This window comes from Camellia sinensis, chromosome 7, assembly GCF_055761805.1.
Source record: "Camellia sinensis isolate YWXY chromosome 7, ASM5576180v1, whole genome shotgun sequence".
NCBI classification, from domain to species: Eukaryota; Viridiplantae; Streptophyta; class Magnoliopsida; order Ericales; family Theaceae; genus Camellia; species Camellia sinensis.
Genome location: NC_138967.1, coordinates 61,492,873 through 61,510,132, shown reverse-complemented (window position 1 = coordinate 61,510,132; position 17,260 = coordinate 61,492,873). Strand labels below are relative to the sequence as shown.

The 17,260-nt window shown below is 36.4% G+C and overlaps 1 protein-coding gene across 5 annotated transcripts; it reads right to left on the bottom strand.

Annotated features, from left to right (window-relative positions):
* Nucleotides 1-2,744: 2,744 nt before the first annotated feature.
* Nucleotides 2,745-16,777, bottom strand: ABCI14 (trigalactosyldiacylglycerol 1). 5 transcript variants are annotated; one of them, XM_082878016.1, is made up of 5 exons: nt 16,489-16,773; nt 14,498-14,578; nt 13,266-13,325; nt 4,076-4,291; nt 2,745-3,975 (listed from the first exon to the last, which is right to left on the bottom strand). In XM_082878016.1, the coding sequence occupies exons 4-5, from the start codon at nt 4,120-4,122 to the stop codon at nt 2,958-2,960; spliced, it is 1,065 nt and encodes a 354-aa protein (XP_082734142.1). In that variant the 5' UTR covers nt 4,123-4,291; nt 13,266-13,325; nt 14,498-14,578; nt 16,489-16,773; the 3' UTR covers nt 2,745-2,957. The 5 variants fall into 5 exon arrangements, with proteins under 5 accessions (XP_082734142.1, XP_028124572.1, XP_082734143.1 ...); XM_028268771.2 differs by lacking the exon at nt 13,266-13,325 and adding an exon at nt 10,393-10,536; XM_082878017.1 differs by lacking the exon at nt 13,266-13,325 and adding an exon at nt 10,393-10,536 and having other exon boundaries at nt 4,076-4,181.
* Between the last annotated feature and the right edge of the window lie 483 nt (nt 16,778-17,260).

Below are 17,260 nucleotides of genomic sequence, written 5' to 3'. Positions count from 1 at the left end.
CTTTCCTTAACCACCCATTCTGCAGATTGAAACAACTCTACAGTTTTTGGCTTCATTTGTGCAATTAATATTGTTATATCTTGTTCAAAACCAACAAAATCCTCATCCACAATGTGGGAATAAGTCTGCCTTAATTGAGACCGCCTTTGTTGTCAAAGCAGTTGAGCCGTAAATTTGTAAATTTGCAGTAAGCTGAGTAATCTTGCTTTTAATAGCAATAAGCTCATACCCAATCTTGTGTCGAGCTATGAGGTCATTGAAGAAGCAAGTTGATCTCAAGAGGATGCTTGGGACGCCTCATCTTCCCCTAGGCTCAACTTTAAATATAAAAATTGCGACCACATCCTCTGCATCATAAGCAACTTCTCTGATTTCCAAAACCAAATTATAGAAAGTCTTGTGCTCATCTTGCCAATCCATTCTGCTGCGAAAGAGACCACAGCCTCGACCATATTTTTTCTCAATTAGGTTGAGCTTAATTATGAGATATTTGAATCAGTACAAATATCATTAGCACCGCATATTTTTATAAATAGCTCAGTGGAATTCTTTTCTTCATTCTTATGCTAAGTATTTTGGGTGGTGCATCATAGAGTCAAAACAAGAAGTTTCTTCTAATTGCCCCTTTGCTTTTCCTTTTTCTTTTGCATGTAATCTCCTTTGCCCCTATTGCTTTAGCTTTCTCTTTGCAGCAATCCAGCTCTTTTCCTTGATAAGGTTTGTTTTTATTCAAAATTAATTAGGTACTATACAAATCAACTTAATGTTCAATAAATAATGTTTCTTAGAAAGTAAGACATCGTAAAACTTCTCTCACGTTGTTCTTACAACAACAAATGGAATATTCTTTAACTAGGGTAATTCGTCGAGAGACTCTCTGCTGTTTAAGTAAATGATGACAATTGTATATCTCTTAGAAAGTAAGTTTGAATGCTAGTAATTGTGTACTTGGCCGTCCGACCTATTATAAGGAATGGCAATTTTTTCCCCGTCCTGTCCACGTAGGTTTTTCCCGCCCCGACGAGAAAGTGGAGCAATGACGGGTTTTACTCCTCCGCCACTATCCAAATTTTATTTATTAAATATATTTATTACACTTCATATTCAATTTCACTTATTTATTTATCATTTTATATCTTTTTAACCCTTTCTAATTATAAATCATTATCCCTAATATATTATATTAGTTCTTATTTTTATTAGTTTCTCTATTTTTCAAGTAACAAAATTAATCTGCTCCCGCCCCACCGCAAACCCGTCTCGTTGCCATCCCTAAGCCTCGCCACCCGGTTGGCAACTCTGCTCAACCTCCGTGCTAGCTCGATCATGCAACGCAGTAACTTAAATTTTACCTCGAACATGTGTAATTAGATTGTATTCCCCAAACAGCACTACTTTGAACTTACTCTTGCAATGAAAATATAAAGAATCCACCTTAAAAAGAGAAATTATGAGTTGCTGTAGCCTTTCCTAACCTCATCTTCCTGTGTTTTAGATCGGAACCTAATGTGATGTAAATATCAAAAGTCTATCAAGAATGGCCAAACTAATAAGTTTGTAACTTGATAAGAGAATAGCTGTGACAATTGAAAATAAAGAACCAGAAATTTATTTATTTTTAGATGGTAAACCAGAGTAAATTTAAGTGACTTAACAAGTTAAGTGTAATTAACCCATATTAAAGAGTAATGAGAACCTTTCCAAGTTGCATTCACAATCAAACATAATATGGTGTATCATATACAGATTATAACATTTTATAATATTGATATTATAAAATGTCATAATCAAATCACTTACCAATATAATTAAAAAAAATCATAATTAAATACCACTTGAAAGATAATTAAAGATATCTTTAGTCATGACCAAAATAACAACTATAAATATCACAATAAGTTAAAACTAAGTCATTATTAAATACCACTTAAGACATAATCAAAAACCTCTTCAATCATAACCAAAATGTCATAACCAACACGACAATAAATTATAACCAAATATCACAAAAATCTCCCCGGCATTGCTACTATTGCAGAACTTTAAGGAAACTGTTAGTTCATCACTACTTAACCACAAGGTGGTCTAAACAAATGTAAGGTATTCAAAAGACCACGATAAAATCATGAACAATACATAAATACGTTTTTCAATACACAATGACACTAAACTCTACTTGAATCATGAATTTAAAAAAAGAAAAATAAAAAGGTAAAAATTTCTAAAAATCTACCTAAATTCATAATCCAAACCCAACCTAAATAAATTACAGTCAATATAAATAAGATATTATTAATGCTGTGTTTGGTTGAGAGATTTAGAAAGGGAAAAGGAAAGAAAAAGGAAAAAGAAAAAAGAAAAATATATGTGAAACTAGATAAAATATAAGTATATTTTATTCACATTTCACCTACCTTTTTCATTTCCTTTTCCAAATCCCTCCTCAAATCTCTCAACCAGACACAGCATAAAAGAATGCCATCAGAAGTTATATATAAGAATCCAAATTTCAAAAATGCATTTATGTCCATGTCGGATACCTGTGCGTTATCGATACTCATCAAATACTTCCAACAGGTGTTAGATATACTTCCAAATATATCTTATTATTTTTATAAAAAAATAAAATAAAAGTAGACCCATACATGTGCCTCAGAGCACCCAGCATTCGTAATAAAATCAAGACAACCCAACCAGCACAAACAGTAGACCATTAGAGCAAATAATGGAAGTACGAAGAGAACTAAGAACAAAACAACCATAACCATTAGAAGAGAAGAAAATGAGGGAGACAAACATCAACACCTAAAGGTGAATCAAGCTTCCACCTATTATACATGGATTCCAATCCATTTTATGGTTCATCTGCTTGTGTTTGGAGCCATTTTAAACAGAACCAACAACAAAGAAGGAACTAATAGACATACAAATCCAAATTGACAAAATGTTTGGACACATCATACGCAATTCTTGAGTGAATCTCCAGCTCCCTGAAAGAAGCAACAAGAAAGGGCAAAATCAGCAATAAAAATACCAACAAGAGAGAGCACCACAGCTGAAGTTGTCGACTCTCCAACACCTTTGGCACCTCCCAACGTGGTGACCCCCCACGCACAGCTCACGACAGATATGATCGCACCAAAAACCTGCGACTTGATCATTGCACTAATTAGATCCCATGATCTGAGAGCTCTCTGGGCAGAATCCAAAATAATGTTAATGCCAACCCCATAAACACTATCAGCCAGGAGAGCACTCGATGCCATCCCTACTGTGAAACACATCAGGGTCAAAATCGGTAAAGCAACACATGAAGCAATGACCCTTGGTGTCACCAGATAATCTACTGGGTCCGACCCAAGAACTCTTAGGGTATCGGTTTGCTCAGAAACCTGCATTGTTCCCAACTCAGCAGCAAATGCACTCCCAATACGACCCGCAACTACTACTGATGTGACCACAGGACTCAGCTCCCTTGAGAAAGCTAGCGCCAATACCCCACCAACTGATCTGTTTAACCCTAACCTCGTGAACTCTCTAACAAACTGAATCGTGAATGCCATGCCAACAAAGGCTGAGGTTAACAGACAAACCCCAATTGATCTGGGACCGACTCTCTCTAGCTGTTGAAGAGTGTTCCTCCAATGGACCTTACCCTTTAAAGTCCTAATAATCACCTGTCCTGCGAGAATAAGAACTGATAATCCCCTCCACAGGTACCTGGGAGGAGACCAATTGCTCAAAAATGTGTTTGTTTCATGATTCAAGGCATTGATTGGGTGTGTAGTTTCTTCAGAGACAGACACATGCGGGTGACCGTCATCTGTATTAGGAATCACAAACAGTCTGGTTTTTTGGACACCTGAGGGGAACTTGCAAGCCTCATCTCTTCCAGTGAACTTGAGTCTTCGGGGAAGTTGACTAGAATATCGGATTTTTGTTTTCATCCAACCACTGGGTTTAATAGTGCTTCTCCTGAAATTTGGTTAGAAAATGTAAACATGTTAAAAGTCAATAAACAGAGGAGATGAATGTGTATATACATATAGAAAGACAAAGAGAGACAAAAGGAGACCTTTCAAACAAGTAAAAGATTGGAGAAAGATGTGAAGCTGTTTGCATGATGGATCCTGTGCATGGAACACACTGCCTTCTGTCTTTGTATATGGAAGAGGGACTGCCTACAAGAGACAGGATTTCATGGTGAAGGTAAATGGAAAAAGTTTCCCATAAAAACTGCTACATATACTGTCCAAGCAAAGAAACAGTTGTCTTCCAATGAAGGTGAAGTCTGCACTCAAACAACAAAATCTATATTACTAATATAATTACATATAGGATGAGGCATCAATCTTTTTCATTATTGAAAGGAAAATTATTAAAAAAAATAAATAAAAATAAAAAATAAAAAAAGTGTCCATCAATATCAAAACTAAAAGAGTTTCAAGGATTAACTCTAGAGCAGCTAATTACGCTAGCTGTTCAAGCAAGGTAAACGGACTTGATACCTATATCAGAACCTATGTTACACGGACTCTTCAAAATAAACTAAATACCCGTGTCAGACACCCGACACTTGGACAAGGGTATTGGATATGTATCAGATACTTTTCAAGGGACACTTCTTATATAATTGTATAAAACACTATTATTATATGTACATATTATTGTATAATTGCTAAAAATGTCTTTTTGACACTGTAAGTTACATATAACACCATTTTATCCCACGTACTTTATTAAAAATATAAAAATATGACATTTTTTTACCGAGTCCGCGTACTCTTAAATTTATAGCTGGACAAGTCCAACCTATAGATACATATATGTGCCCGACACGCATACCTGAGTCCATGTAACATAGAACTCCTCTCTTTTTTTTTTCCTTTTTCTTTTTTTAAATCAGTAGGAGGGGGAATTCGAGAAGGGGAAGGTACTTAACACAGCAGTAAGACTCAAACCCAAGCATCTCGCCTAGTAAGGGAGCACCTCATTCTATTTACAGAATATGTCCATGCAACAACAGATCCTCAGGCATTTGTATCATTCTAAGACACCCATTCTAAGTAGTCAAGGGCCTTTGTTGGTCCCACAAAAATTAAATGACTTCATTATATTTTTCATAGTATTTGAAGAACATATGAATCATCTGGATAGCACCACCAACAAAAATCCAAGCCACTGCTAAAACCAATTGTTCAAAGTTTTGTTTAAATCAAATGCTAATTTTTCAAAAGCCACTTCTACTTCCATTGATGGCGGCTATTTCCTGTATAACATAATTACCCAGCTTACAATAACAGTTATGTAATTGAATCACAAACATAATATATTTAAGGCTAATCAAGTTTCAGCATCACGTTCAAAAGCACCTTCAGTCCACAAAACAACAGTAAATCCACCATAAGTTGTTTAAATATACCATCTCTGTATGTTAAAAAGAAAATGCCTCACCCTTCTTCCCATCCAAACCCCACACGCTAATTTTCTAACTTTGAAGAGGTCAGTCAATTGTAGTAATTTAGAAAAATAATAATAACAATAATAAGATGGTATTGAAGAAGAAAGAAAGGGAGACAGAAAAACTCATTTTTTTATTATTTCCCTACAAAAAAATCTCAGATATTTTCTAATTAACACCATCGAACAATTCGATCAAGATAAAATGGTTGAAGTCACCAAATTGTGTACAAATGTGTAGTAATTTAATGTATAAAGAGAAATAGAGAGAATTAATTATGTATAGAGAAATAGAGAGAATTGTATTATTGATTGATATATATGGATATCTATTACAATGATTCATGATTCCTATATATAGAAGAGGGTGAGTGTGTAGTAGGTAAGGAGTAGATGAAGTGGAGGTGGTAGTGGTGTAGTGGGTTAGGTTTAGTGGAGTAGGTGAGGTGGTAGTGGTGTAGTGGGTTAGGTTTAGTGGAGTAGGTTTAAGTGGGTGAAGTAGGTGATAGGTTTTAACAGCCCCCCGCAAACTCAAGGGGGATAGAAACTAGCCAACTTGAGTTTGGAGAGAGTAACAAAATAAGAAAATAGACGAATACATAAAAGAAAAGAGGATAGGAGACACTGTATGGTCGTGTCAGACCGATGGCGAAGACACTGTATGGTGGTGTCATAACGTTGTAGAGGACACTGGATGGTTGTGTCAGACCGATGTAGAAGACAGTTTACGGGGTCATGTCGGACCGTTGTAGCAGACAATGTTGTGACAGTTGTTGTGACAGTTTACAGAGTCTTGCTGGACCCTTGTAGAAACTAACCGGAATCAATGTCAGGACAGTTTACAGAGTCTTGTCGGACCCATAAAGGAGCTAACCGGAATCAATGTCGGGACAGTTTACAGAGTCTTGTCGGACCCATGAAGGAGCTAACCGGAATCAATGTCGGGACAGTTTACAGAGTCTTGTCGGACCCATGAAGGAGCTAACCGGAATCAATGTCGGGACAGTTTACAGAGTCTTGTCGGACCCATAAAAAGTCGCACACTCAAAAGGTGTGCCCAATCTTTCAAAAGGCGTGCCATCAAAAGGCGTGCCCAATCCATAAAAAGGCGTGCCATCAAAAGGCGTGCCCAATCCATAAAAAGACGTGCCATCAAAAGGCGTGCCAAGTTGTCGGCGAGCGCCGAGCGGCTCATGATGCGCGTGTCTGCCTCTTCGTCAAGGTCTTTATAAATCGAAGCGGAGGCTGAGGCTGAGGCAGAAAACCCGCTAAAAAACTCTGAAAAAAACTCTTCGTGTTGTTGAGAGAGAGAGTTCCTTTTGCTGAGAGAGTGTCTCTAAGAGCTGCAAATCTTGAAACACTCTGTAATACTCGGTTGCCCAGAAAATGGCCTCTTCGTCCCGTAGTCTGCTCACTCTCTTTCCAGACCTTAATGAGACAACAAGAGAGAGAACTGGTGCGGTGGCCAGTGAACCTCAACCAAACACCTCTGTGTTTGCTCCGTTGAACTTTCCGATGCGGTCGGTGGAGCAAAAAATGGCGGTGCAAACTGATATTGAGGCCAATCAGTATACTCTGAAGTCATGTGTGAAAACCATGACTGCGGTCACAAACTTGTCGCACCGGCTGCAGAGCAGGACAAATGAGGTGCAACAGTTAAACTCCCAGCTGGCTCTGCTCCAACGCATGTATAAGGATGCGCGAGCAGAGATAAGTGTGCTAAAGGCGGAAAACAAGGAGCTGAAACGGAAGGCCACCGTGATGTTCCGATTTGGAGGACCGCCATATGCTGCAGTGGAGGAGCAGGGAGTAGTGATCATGCCCAGTGGAGTGGGAAACACGGAGGCAACACCGGCAAGGGCCGCCCAGGACGGAGGCAAGAAGAAAAGACCGGCGGCAGAGTAGAGAAGAAAAAATCCCACCTGTGAATGTGGTTGTTTGTTTGTATTTTGTTTTTTTTTTTTTTTTTTTTGTGTAAAATTGTGATCGGGGTTGATCCCTGAGATGAATAAAATATGGTTTGGTGTGCAAAGCTAGATGGTATGAATGGAATTGGAAAAAGATTAAAAATAAGGTGAAAGAAAAATAAAGAAAGAAATAATAAAAATATATTTGAAATCAAAAATGAAAGATGGGGGAAATAAGGAAAGTGGTTTGGAGAAAATAAATAAAAATAATGGAGTTTGAAATCAAACGGAGGAGAGATGATTTTTTTTTTTTTTTTTTTTTTAAGTTTTTTTTTTTTGTTTTTTTTTTCATAATAAAAAAAGAGATATATATATATATATATAAAATAAAGAAAGTGGGGAAAGTGGCGGTGGATGCAAAGTGGGTTGGAAAGTGAAAAGATGAGAGAGAGAAGGCATGTGGGTGGTTGTCCATTGTGGAGGACAAACATAGTGGGTTATATTATATTCAGAAAGTTGTCCATTGTGAATGATGGTTTTGATGATGGTGATGGAGGAGTGAGTGTGGAGAGTGAAGGGTATTGAAGAAGAGTGAGGAACGATGGGTCTGTGAGACATATGCTTGTGAGAGAAAAGGAATCTGAAAGAAAGAAGAGATGGGTGTTGTAGCTCTGGCAGATGGATTGGTCTTAGTGAGATCAGACAAGAAACTCGAATTTGATGAAGACGAAGCAGCAGGAACATCCAAAGGCCTCAAATCGGTCTTGAAGTCCCTAATTTCTTCAAGCAAAGGAGCCAAATCAGAATAGATCTGTACAGTCCCTCTTGAAGGCACCTTCAAAACCGGCAGCAGACAACCGTAGCATGTCGCGAACAAGGCGGAGACGTATTGAGCACGGCCAGAGCGGAGAGCTTGACCGAGGGTTCCAATCGATTTCTGGAGATCTGGAAGCAGAGAGAGACCTTCGGAGAAGCCGTGGCCTTGGTGATCGATGGCGTAAGTGGCGAAGCCGGACTTGGCGAAGAGGACGGAGGTGAGCTGAATGAGCCAGCTCGACTCGCCGGTGAACCCGTGGACGACGGCGACTATTCCGATGATCTTCCCCTTGACGCTTTGAAGGAGAAGGACGGCTCAAACAAGTCTGCGATATCGAAATATATCGAATCCAAGTACGGTGACTTGCCAGCGGGGCACACGACTGTGTGAACAGCTTCATTCCTCTGGAATTGGTGATGTACCTCTCTCTCTCATCCTGGCATTACCGTAAGGGATGAGCTCGGAAAATGGAAGACATGAACACGACTGGACATTCAGCACTCCACATGTCAACCTTGGCATCATATTGCTGAAATTGCAGAATTTCTGGGGCCATATACAGTGGAGACCCGCAAACTGTCTCTGCGTGATCATTAGGATGTAAAATTCTTGAGAGACCAAAATCAGCAATCTTTAGCACTGCATCACTGTGAGGGCTTGAAAGCAAAATGTTCTCTGGTTTCAAAGTGAAGGTATGTGTTGTGTAGAAAATAAGCGGAATAGGTTGAGGTCCGGCGGGCGGTCAAGGCAAGGTTGCCGCCCGCCGGAAGGCGAAGAACACCAAGATCTTTAACCTATAGCTCTGATACCATGTAGTAATTTAATGTATAAAGAGAAATAGAGAGAATTAATTATGTATAGAGAAATAGAGAGAATTGTATTATTGATTGATATATATGGATATCTATTACAATGATTCATGATTCCTATATATAGAAGAGGGTGAGTGTGTAGTAGGTAAGGAGTAGGTGAAGTGGAGGTGGTAGTGGTGTAGTGGGTTAGGTTTAGTGGAGTAGGTGAGGTGGTAGTGGTGTAGTGGGTTAGGTTTAGTGGAGTAGGTTTAAGTGGGTGAAGTAGGTGATAGGTTTTAACAAAATGATCCAGCGAATCAGACCATGAATTTTGGGTTTTAAATTTTCACCTTCACTGAAGTGGTTCTTAGCACATCAAGTGGGCTTTCCAATGGTGTACACTTTAGAATAAATATTTTGATCATTCTCACAGGCTTCAAATACTGGTCATGTCAAAGAACATAACTAATGATTATGCTAGTATTGTCTTATCTCCTTTGAAACTTTACGTACAGTCAACCAAGTGTTTGTGTGTGTAACTTAAGCGTCTGTTATAGCAGTATAATGTTATTTCATGTGCATGTGAGTCTGTGTATCAAATCCAATCCAAAAAGATAAATTTTAAGGAATTAAGCTTCAGACTGAATAGTAAATAAGAGAGGGTGGAGGAGCTTTCAATGTAAAGTACAAACTAGTAAACATAAGGGGCTTGTTTGGTTTGTTTTTTAGAGAGTTGTTTTTCAAAAAAAAATTGAGGAGAGAGTTTAGAAATTTTTTTGGTTTGTTTGGTTGTATATTTTGGGAGAGTTGTTTTTTTGGGAGTTTGGGATGATTTGATATTTTGGGAGAATTTGAGTAGATGCGTGTGAGAGAAAAAGTGATTGAGAAGGAGAGAGGAGAGAGAAAAAGTGATTGATTGATGTGTAAGAGAGAGAAAGTGATTTTGAAAATTTTTTGAGAAAAACTCAAACCAAACAATTTTTTAAAATTTTTTTTCTAAAACTCATCTCCCAAATGCAAACCAAACATACCCAAGTTGTTTCACAAGTAAATCAACAATATGGAGTGAAAGAGAGGCAACTTCATTTCTTTAGGTTACATTTGGTGACATCGTAATTTTTCCTTTTTGATAAAATAAACAAAATCAAGAAACATGTTCAGTGAACATATCTGTTGCATAGAAAAAACAAGTAAAACTATTGAAGTAAATAAGGTCATGAAGCATGCTTATGTTTTGCAGCTCTTTTTTTTTCCTTTTTTATTCATTAAAAACCTGTTCTTATATATTAGGGAACAAAGAGCACAGCTTGAGAAGCAACATATCCCACTATCATGTCCCTTTAAATTTTAAAAGACATAAAAATTGAATTCAAGCAAGAATAGCCGAGTATCCTAAACAGGGGTATGAATATCCGACCAGGATGTCAGAGAGGAGCATAGATTGCTGTTGAAACTCGAAACAGCATAATGGTAGCTCCTTGTGCATCTGAATCAAATGGCATTAACAGTTCCCTTATATTCTGTAGCCCAGCAAGCATCTCAAGTCCACTGTATGTACTTGCTTTCATGCATCAACAAATTCAAATTCAAAATATATGAAGCTGAGCTGAGAGTTTCCATACCCACAAGTTTAAAACCCGTCCCTCCAAAAATCCTCAGTTTTCAGTAATCAGGCAGTTCACATAAGCATCCAAATTGATGACAATATAGATCAATAACCTACAGGAGGTATACTAACGCCTCACCTTATTGGTAACACAGGCCTTTTTGAGGGTAGTGTGTGGGCTCAGAGTTTGGACTTCTTTCCCTTAGGCATGTGTTAGTGTGTATTTAAAAAATTAAAATGACTAAAATGTCCATTTAAGTTTTCATTCTTAACATCGTTAGAATGCTATGATGCTCGTATTAGATTTTCAAACTGATTTAAGAATGTTAGGATTTCTCAAATTTCAGTATACTAGACTCCATTAAAAAAAAGGACCAAAATCTAAGTGGATATGTAATGGTTGCATGGAAAATTTAGGCACACAAACCTATTTTTATGTGTAATCACCCTAATTTAATAATGCAAGAAATAACTTCTACCAAGTACCAAAGTTTTAAAATGCTTTATTGAGGCTCGCCTCGATGCTCGCCTCAAGGCAAAAACACATCAAGGCTTTGATATTTGAGATATACTCCCCAAAGCCATGCGCATAATACAGTCTGAGGCATGCGCCTTAGGTACGCCTTGTACGCTTTGGCACATAAGCATATGAGGAATACGCATATAAAGAGCTTGTCTTAGGTTCTTGTTAAACTTAAGGGTTGTTTGGAGTGTCCCAAATAAGTACACTTTTTGTCTTTTTGGACTAAAAAATTGAGGTTGAAAACATAGATGTTTGGGTTAACTTTTTGACTTTTTATAAAAAAATATGTAATAAAAAATTGTAAAAATTAATTTGTAGGGAAAAATTCGAATTGGGAGTTGTGCAGCCGTAATTGTTGACTTTTGGTGAATAGTGTTAACTTTTTAACTTTTTGAGTAACTTTTTGACTTTTTTACAAGTTCCCAAACTTAGCCTTAGTCTAGCAAATGGTATATATATAGAAAACCAAAAAATAAAAAAAATCACTTTTGCAATTATATTTTATAGGAAAAATTAAGTAAATGATCAATCAAGAAAAAACACAAAATTAATAGAGGTAAGCAGCGGATATACCAATCCGTCAAAACCGACCGAACCGAACCGAACCGATCCGCCACATTTTGGACGGATGCGTGATGACGAACGAACGGTTGCAGATTGATTTTCTCCAATCTGCCAATTTGGTAGACGAATGGCGGATTTGAGATTCCTTTGGCCGCAACCGAACCGCCAAACCGCAAACACCCCTACTAATTTATAAGACTTTGTATTTTCAATTTGTTTAAATATTTTGTTTGTGTTTTCAATTGAAAATGAGTTTAAATATTCTGTTGAAAAAAAGTTTTCAACTTGAATATATTTTTTGAATTGAAAAAAATAAACATATAATTTATCTATATTTTTTGGTTTTTAAATCTAACTCTAAAAATAATAAATAGAAAATATGATATATGCTGGTTGGTTTTTGTTTTCAAAAACATATATAGATGTCACAATAGAGAGGCATACGATCTCTACTACTGCTCTATTCATAGTTTTGGTGATTTGAATTGTTTTTATATTTTTAGAACCACAGATTGTAATACTTTATGTGGATGAATTATGCTATGATTGTATATGTGGATGAGACATGTAGTGATTGTGATATTCTAAAGTTTCAAGCTTTCTTTCTTTGGATGAGGTATACAGTGATTGTAATACTTTTTTAAGTCATTGACTGTAATACTTTCTTTTCTTTTTTTTCTTTTTTTTTTTTTTTGAGAAAATGCACAAGTTGAATTATATTGAAAATTTATAAAATTTTAAACCGCCAAACCGATTCGCATCCATCCGCGTCCGCCAAACCGCTCAATCCACATCCGCCGGATTGGCGGACGGATGCGGATTGATTTTCTCCAATCCGCCAATCTGGCGGACGGATGGCAGATTGGAGGTTCCGTGGCCGCAACCGACCCGCGCCCACCCCTAAAATTTAATACTCAAGTGAGAAGCTTAATCATTAAAGTTAAGAATGTCAATTTCACTTTCAATAAGGGTAAGTTTCCTTATTTGCAATGAGGTGTTTGCCACCAATGTTACATGGACTCGGGTACGGGTGTCGGGTGCGGGTATGTATCTAGAGGTCGGACTCATTAAATCATAAATTTAAGGATACGCGGACTCGGCAAAAATATGTCATATTTTTATATTTTTAATCTAATATGTGAGATAAAATGGTATTATATTTAACTTATAGTGTCAAAATGACATTTATAGCAATTATATAACAATATATACATATAATAATAGTGTTATATACAATTATATAAGAAGTATCCGTTGAAAAGTATCCGACACATATCCCATACCCTTGTCCGAGTGTCGGATGTCCGACACGGGTATTTGATTTAATTTGAAGAGTCCATGTAACATAGTTTGCCACCTTGTGGAGAAAAGTAATTACACATTTATATTTAATTTTTAATTATTTTTGCTATTTTAAAATATTTAATTTATTTACAAGTATAAAATTTTAAAATTCAAAATGGTTACACCTTGACGCCTTAAGATTTATGCCTCACTTCATGAGAGGTGAAGCGCCTTGCATTACGCATTCGCCTTTATAAACTTTGCCAAGTACTAGCCAACAGTAACAACTGATCATTAATGGATACGAACTTACCTATCTTCTTGGACAATTATGTCTCAAAAGCAACGATTTTGCGACTGTAAGAAATTGAATCTAGCCAAAGAATATACAAATGAAAGGAAGCCATCAAATAATTAATAGAAAATGAAATATGTGGGCAAAGAGTCCATGTTAAAGTCATCAATGAGTCCAAATCATACAAATGATGAGAAAGTGGAATGAAGGAATAAGAAAATATTTTTTTCCCTAACAAAAATAACTTTTTTCATATAAAAGTCAAACATACAACCTATTAATGATCTGTTTATTTCGAAGAAATCCATGGAGTCCAAATCATACAAATGATGAGAAAGTGGAATGAAGAAATAAGAAAATATTTTTTTCCCCAACAAAAATAGCGTTTTCCATATAAAAGTCAAACATACAGTCTACTAACAATTTTCGAAAAAAAATACATTATCCCAAAAATTGTGTGTAAAATAAATTCACTATTATTATTTTCTGGCATTTGGCTGAAAACTTGCAATGCCAAAAATATTTTCTGAAAATTAATTTGTAACCTCTCAGCATCAAAATAACACAAAGATTTCATTTAAATGGCCAAACCTTATGAACCCAAATAGAGATGGCAAAAGAGGGCAACAGAGCGGTTTTTGAACTCCCCATCCCCTAACTGGTTCGGTTTTCCCCAACCCAGACCCATTTTTTTTTTAACTGGTAAATATTCTCAGCAATTCTCATATAAACTATCATTTTTTTTTTTTTTTGGCAAAAGCCAATGATGAACAAACTAAAAATGCAATTTGATGTATAAACCCATGATTTAGAATAAGGTCAATCAAGCAAGAAGCTTAATTAATCTGTTGAACTAATCATGCTTTTAAAGAAATCAATGACAAACCAAACTATAATGAATTTAACTATTGATTGAATGCTACAAGGAGTTCATCTGTGAGTCCGCCAACCCAAAATCAACAAAACCATGTGGAGAACAGCCCACTAGGAACAAAGTTGTGCTGAGAAACAAATATAAACTCATTCAGACATTTAGCCAAACACCTTCTGTGCATTGTGAAAGTTATTCTTTCAATTATTTTTTCTTCTTTTGCAAAGTATAGAAGGTGGTTTTGATTTCATAATTGTATAAACATAAATATACAAATATTGAAAAAATATATAGACACAAATATAGACATTGTATATCAATATATACACATGCAGATACGTACGTATTTAGAGAAAGAAAACACGAAGTAGAAACTTACCTGGCAAGTGAACCACTTTGGTCTTTGAGCGTCACCGCTGGGAGGCCCGCCGCCCTGAGTGAGATAGTGAGGCCACTCTAGCTGTGAGAAAATGAAACAAAAATGAGGTAACCCTAATCTTCTTTACATATATATGGAAACACAGAGTTGGTGTTGACACTTTTCTTTGTTTCAAAATTTCTATTCCAAAAATAATATAATTTCCACCCTTTTACAAATTAATTCATTTTAACTATATGTAATTGCAGGGTAATGCTAGAGTTACCAAAAATTTTACTAAATAAATTACCAAACACATACATGGGCACCCGTGTATGTGATTGGTAATTTATTTAGTAAAATGTTTGGGGTTCATAGCATTTTTCTTTACCAATTACTAATAGTCAAGTACAGTGTATGTAAATATGTTTATTTTCTTTCTTTTATTATTCTATCCATTTTTAGTGTGAATGTGTAAATCTTATAGGATGGCAAGCGGCCACTGTTTGATCATGTTTTAAAAAGTCTTGGTGGTTTGCGTGGCTAGGGACTGCCGTTCGTGGTGTGTGTGGTGGTGGCCATGTAGTGGGTTAATCTTTGGTAACTTGAAAAGTGGGTATTGGGTAGTGTTTGTGCGTATGTAGGAAAATTTTATTTATTCAAAAATTTGTCAATTAAATTATTTTTAAAATTAAGAAGCATGATTGAGATTTAATTGGCATATTGTAGGGTTCATGTATATAGCAAATCTCAACCACACATTCTTGTTTCTAAGTAAAATTATGAGTAAAAATTATAAATTTGATGAATTGCTCTACTTTTAGTGAAGGAGTGTGTGTTATAGTGGTTGAGTTGTGAAGGCTAACTTTTTATTCATGTACAGGCCCTTGATAAAGAGCTTCCTGCAAGTACACCACGGTTAATTCAAGGATTTTCTCCCAATCCGATGGCCCCAACGAATTGTTAGCACTTAAGAGGTTTCGATCCCTAAACCTTAGAAGGAGCACACCCCAAAGACCTAAGGCATTGCTACCAGTCCAACCCCTTGGGGTTTGTTAATTTTAGTATTTTGAGATTAATATATTAAAAAATATTTGGATTTGGATGTAAATTTGCTTTTGCATGTTCATAATTTTTATTTTTAAGATTATATATATATATATATATATATCATAAAGGCACTAAAATGTGGAATTTAAAAAAAAAAAAATTATGTATTATCTTCACACAAAATATTGTATTACACCACCAAACTCCATCACTTTAACACCAATAATTTATAATTTAATATTGTTTGTTTGTGAAACATGACAAAATTGCACACGCATTGCCTGTGCATCGGTTGCTAGCATATAACCATCTCCGATCGGGGATTTTATATAACCATCTCCGATCGGGGATTCTAAAGTTGGTACCTAACTGATCCTATAGGTAAACAGGGAAAATCCGTAAGTACGGGTTGGTCCCCATTGCCATCCCTAAACCCAAACAATAAAATCTTCTATGTAACAAAACCAAAACCTATCATACATCCGACCAAAAAAAATAAAATAAAAACCCAAAACAAACAATGCTCCGTTTCAGCCCCACCAAATTGGCAATGATATTAGGCACACAGCTCTTCAATGCATTTCATCAAACAACCAAACACTGGAAAACCCTATCATTCCCAGCCACTCAAGAAGTGTCAATTTTTGTTCGAAAAATGGCTACCGTAAACTAGATTAATGAGTCAGTTATTGGCTTTTGGGGCTAAAATAGTTCACTCAAAAACGTTTCCTCGGTTTTATTATACAACCAAATACTGGAAAATGAATTCCACCAGGTTCCAATCAATTAATTTTGAAGAAAATTCAAATAATCAATTGTGAACGATAATCAAAATGAGTTCAAATTAAAAATATAATCTATTTCGAACCATGAAAGAAATAGCTAGAACATGCATAATGATGACTTCGGAGAATTCGACAGATGTAGAGAGAGAGAGAGAGAGAGAGAGAGAGAGAGATGACCTCAGAGCTACGGCTCCGGCAGTAGATGCTGAGGCTACAGTTATGGAAGAAGATGCTAGTCGCTAGAGCTCCGGCGAATGCCTTCGGTGCACCTGTGAGTGAGTGTGTGCGTAAAAGAGAGACAAGCGCGACATGTACAGAGAGAGAGAGAGAGAGAGAGAGAGAGAGCTCGCGTATTAAGTAGGAGGGTAGCAGTGTTTGGGGATTAGGGTTAGATTGAAAATCGAGACAGGGTTTGAAAATTTTGAGAAGTTGAGGATATGTATCAATTTTTGGGATAATGTTAAAAGGGCCCGGCTTCCGTGCAGTCCTGTCTTTAATCAGATTGGATTGTGTTGTTGGGTTTGTAGAGGTCTATCACGGGTTTTGTTTTGATAATTTGAATCGTTCAATATGTAGAACTCGTCGAGTATTATATGTCTATAAAAAATCATGTTAATCGGATATCGATAGTTATGTAATCAAATCAGTTTTGTATAAAAAAAATGGACGGTGAATAAATTAACGGTTGACAAAAATCTGTTTTGATCACATAGCTATCGATATCCGATCAATGTGATTTTTTGTAAGTATATAGTATTCGACGAGTTTTACACATTGACGGTTCAGATTATCAAAACAGGACCCGTGGTGAACCTCCACGAGTCCAACAGCACGGTCCAGTCCGATTAAGGACTGAACAGAAGTCATTCCCATGTTAAAAAAAGGGTAATAGTTGATGGGAGTAAAATAACCATCAACCCCTTAAATTTTAGGAACTAGCGGTTGGCAC

What these genes read in the sequence shown, in the direction of transcription:
- ABCI14 (XM_028268770.2), bottom strand. Translation starts at nt 4,122, where the DNA reads ATGCAAACAGCTTCACATCTTTCTCCAATCTTTTACTTGTTTGAAAG. An exon ending in ATCTTTTACTTGTTTGAAAG is followed by an intron (nt 3,976 to 4,075) that starts GTCTCCTTTTGT and finishes ACCAAATTTCAG; the next exon opens with GAGAAGCACTATTAAACCCA.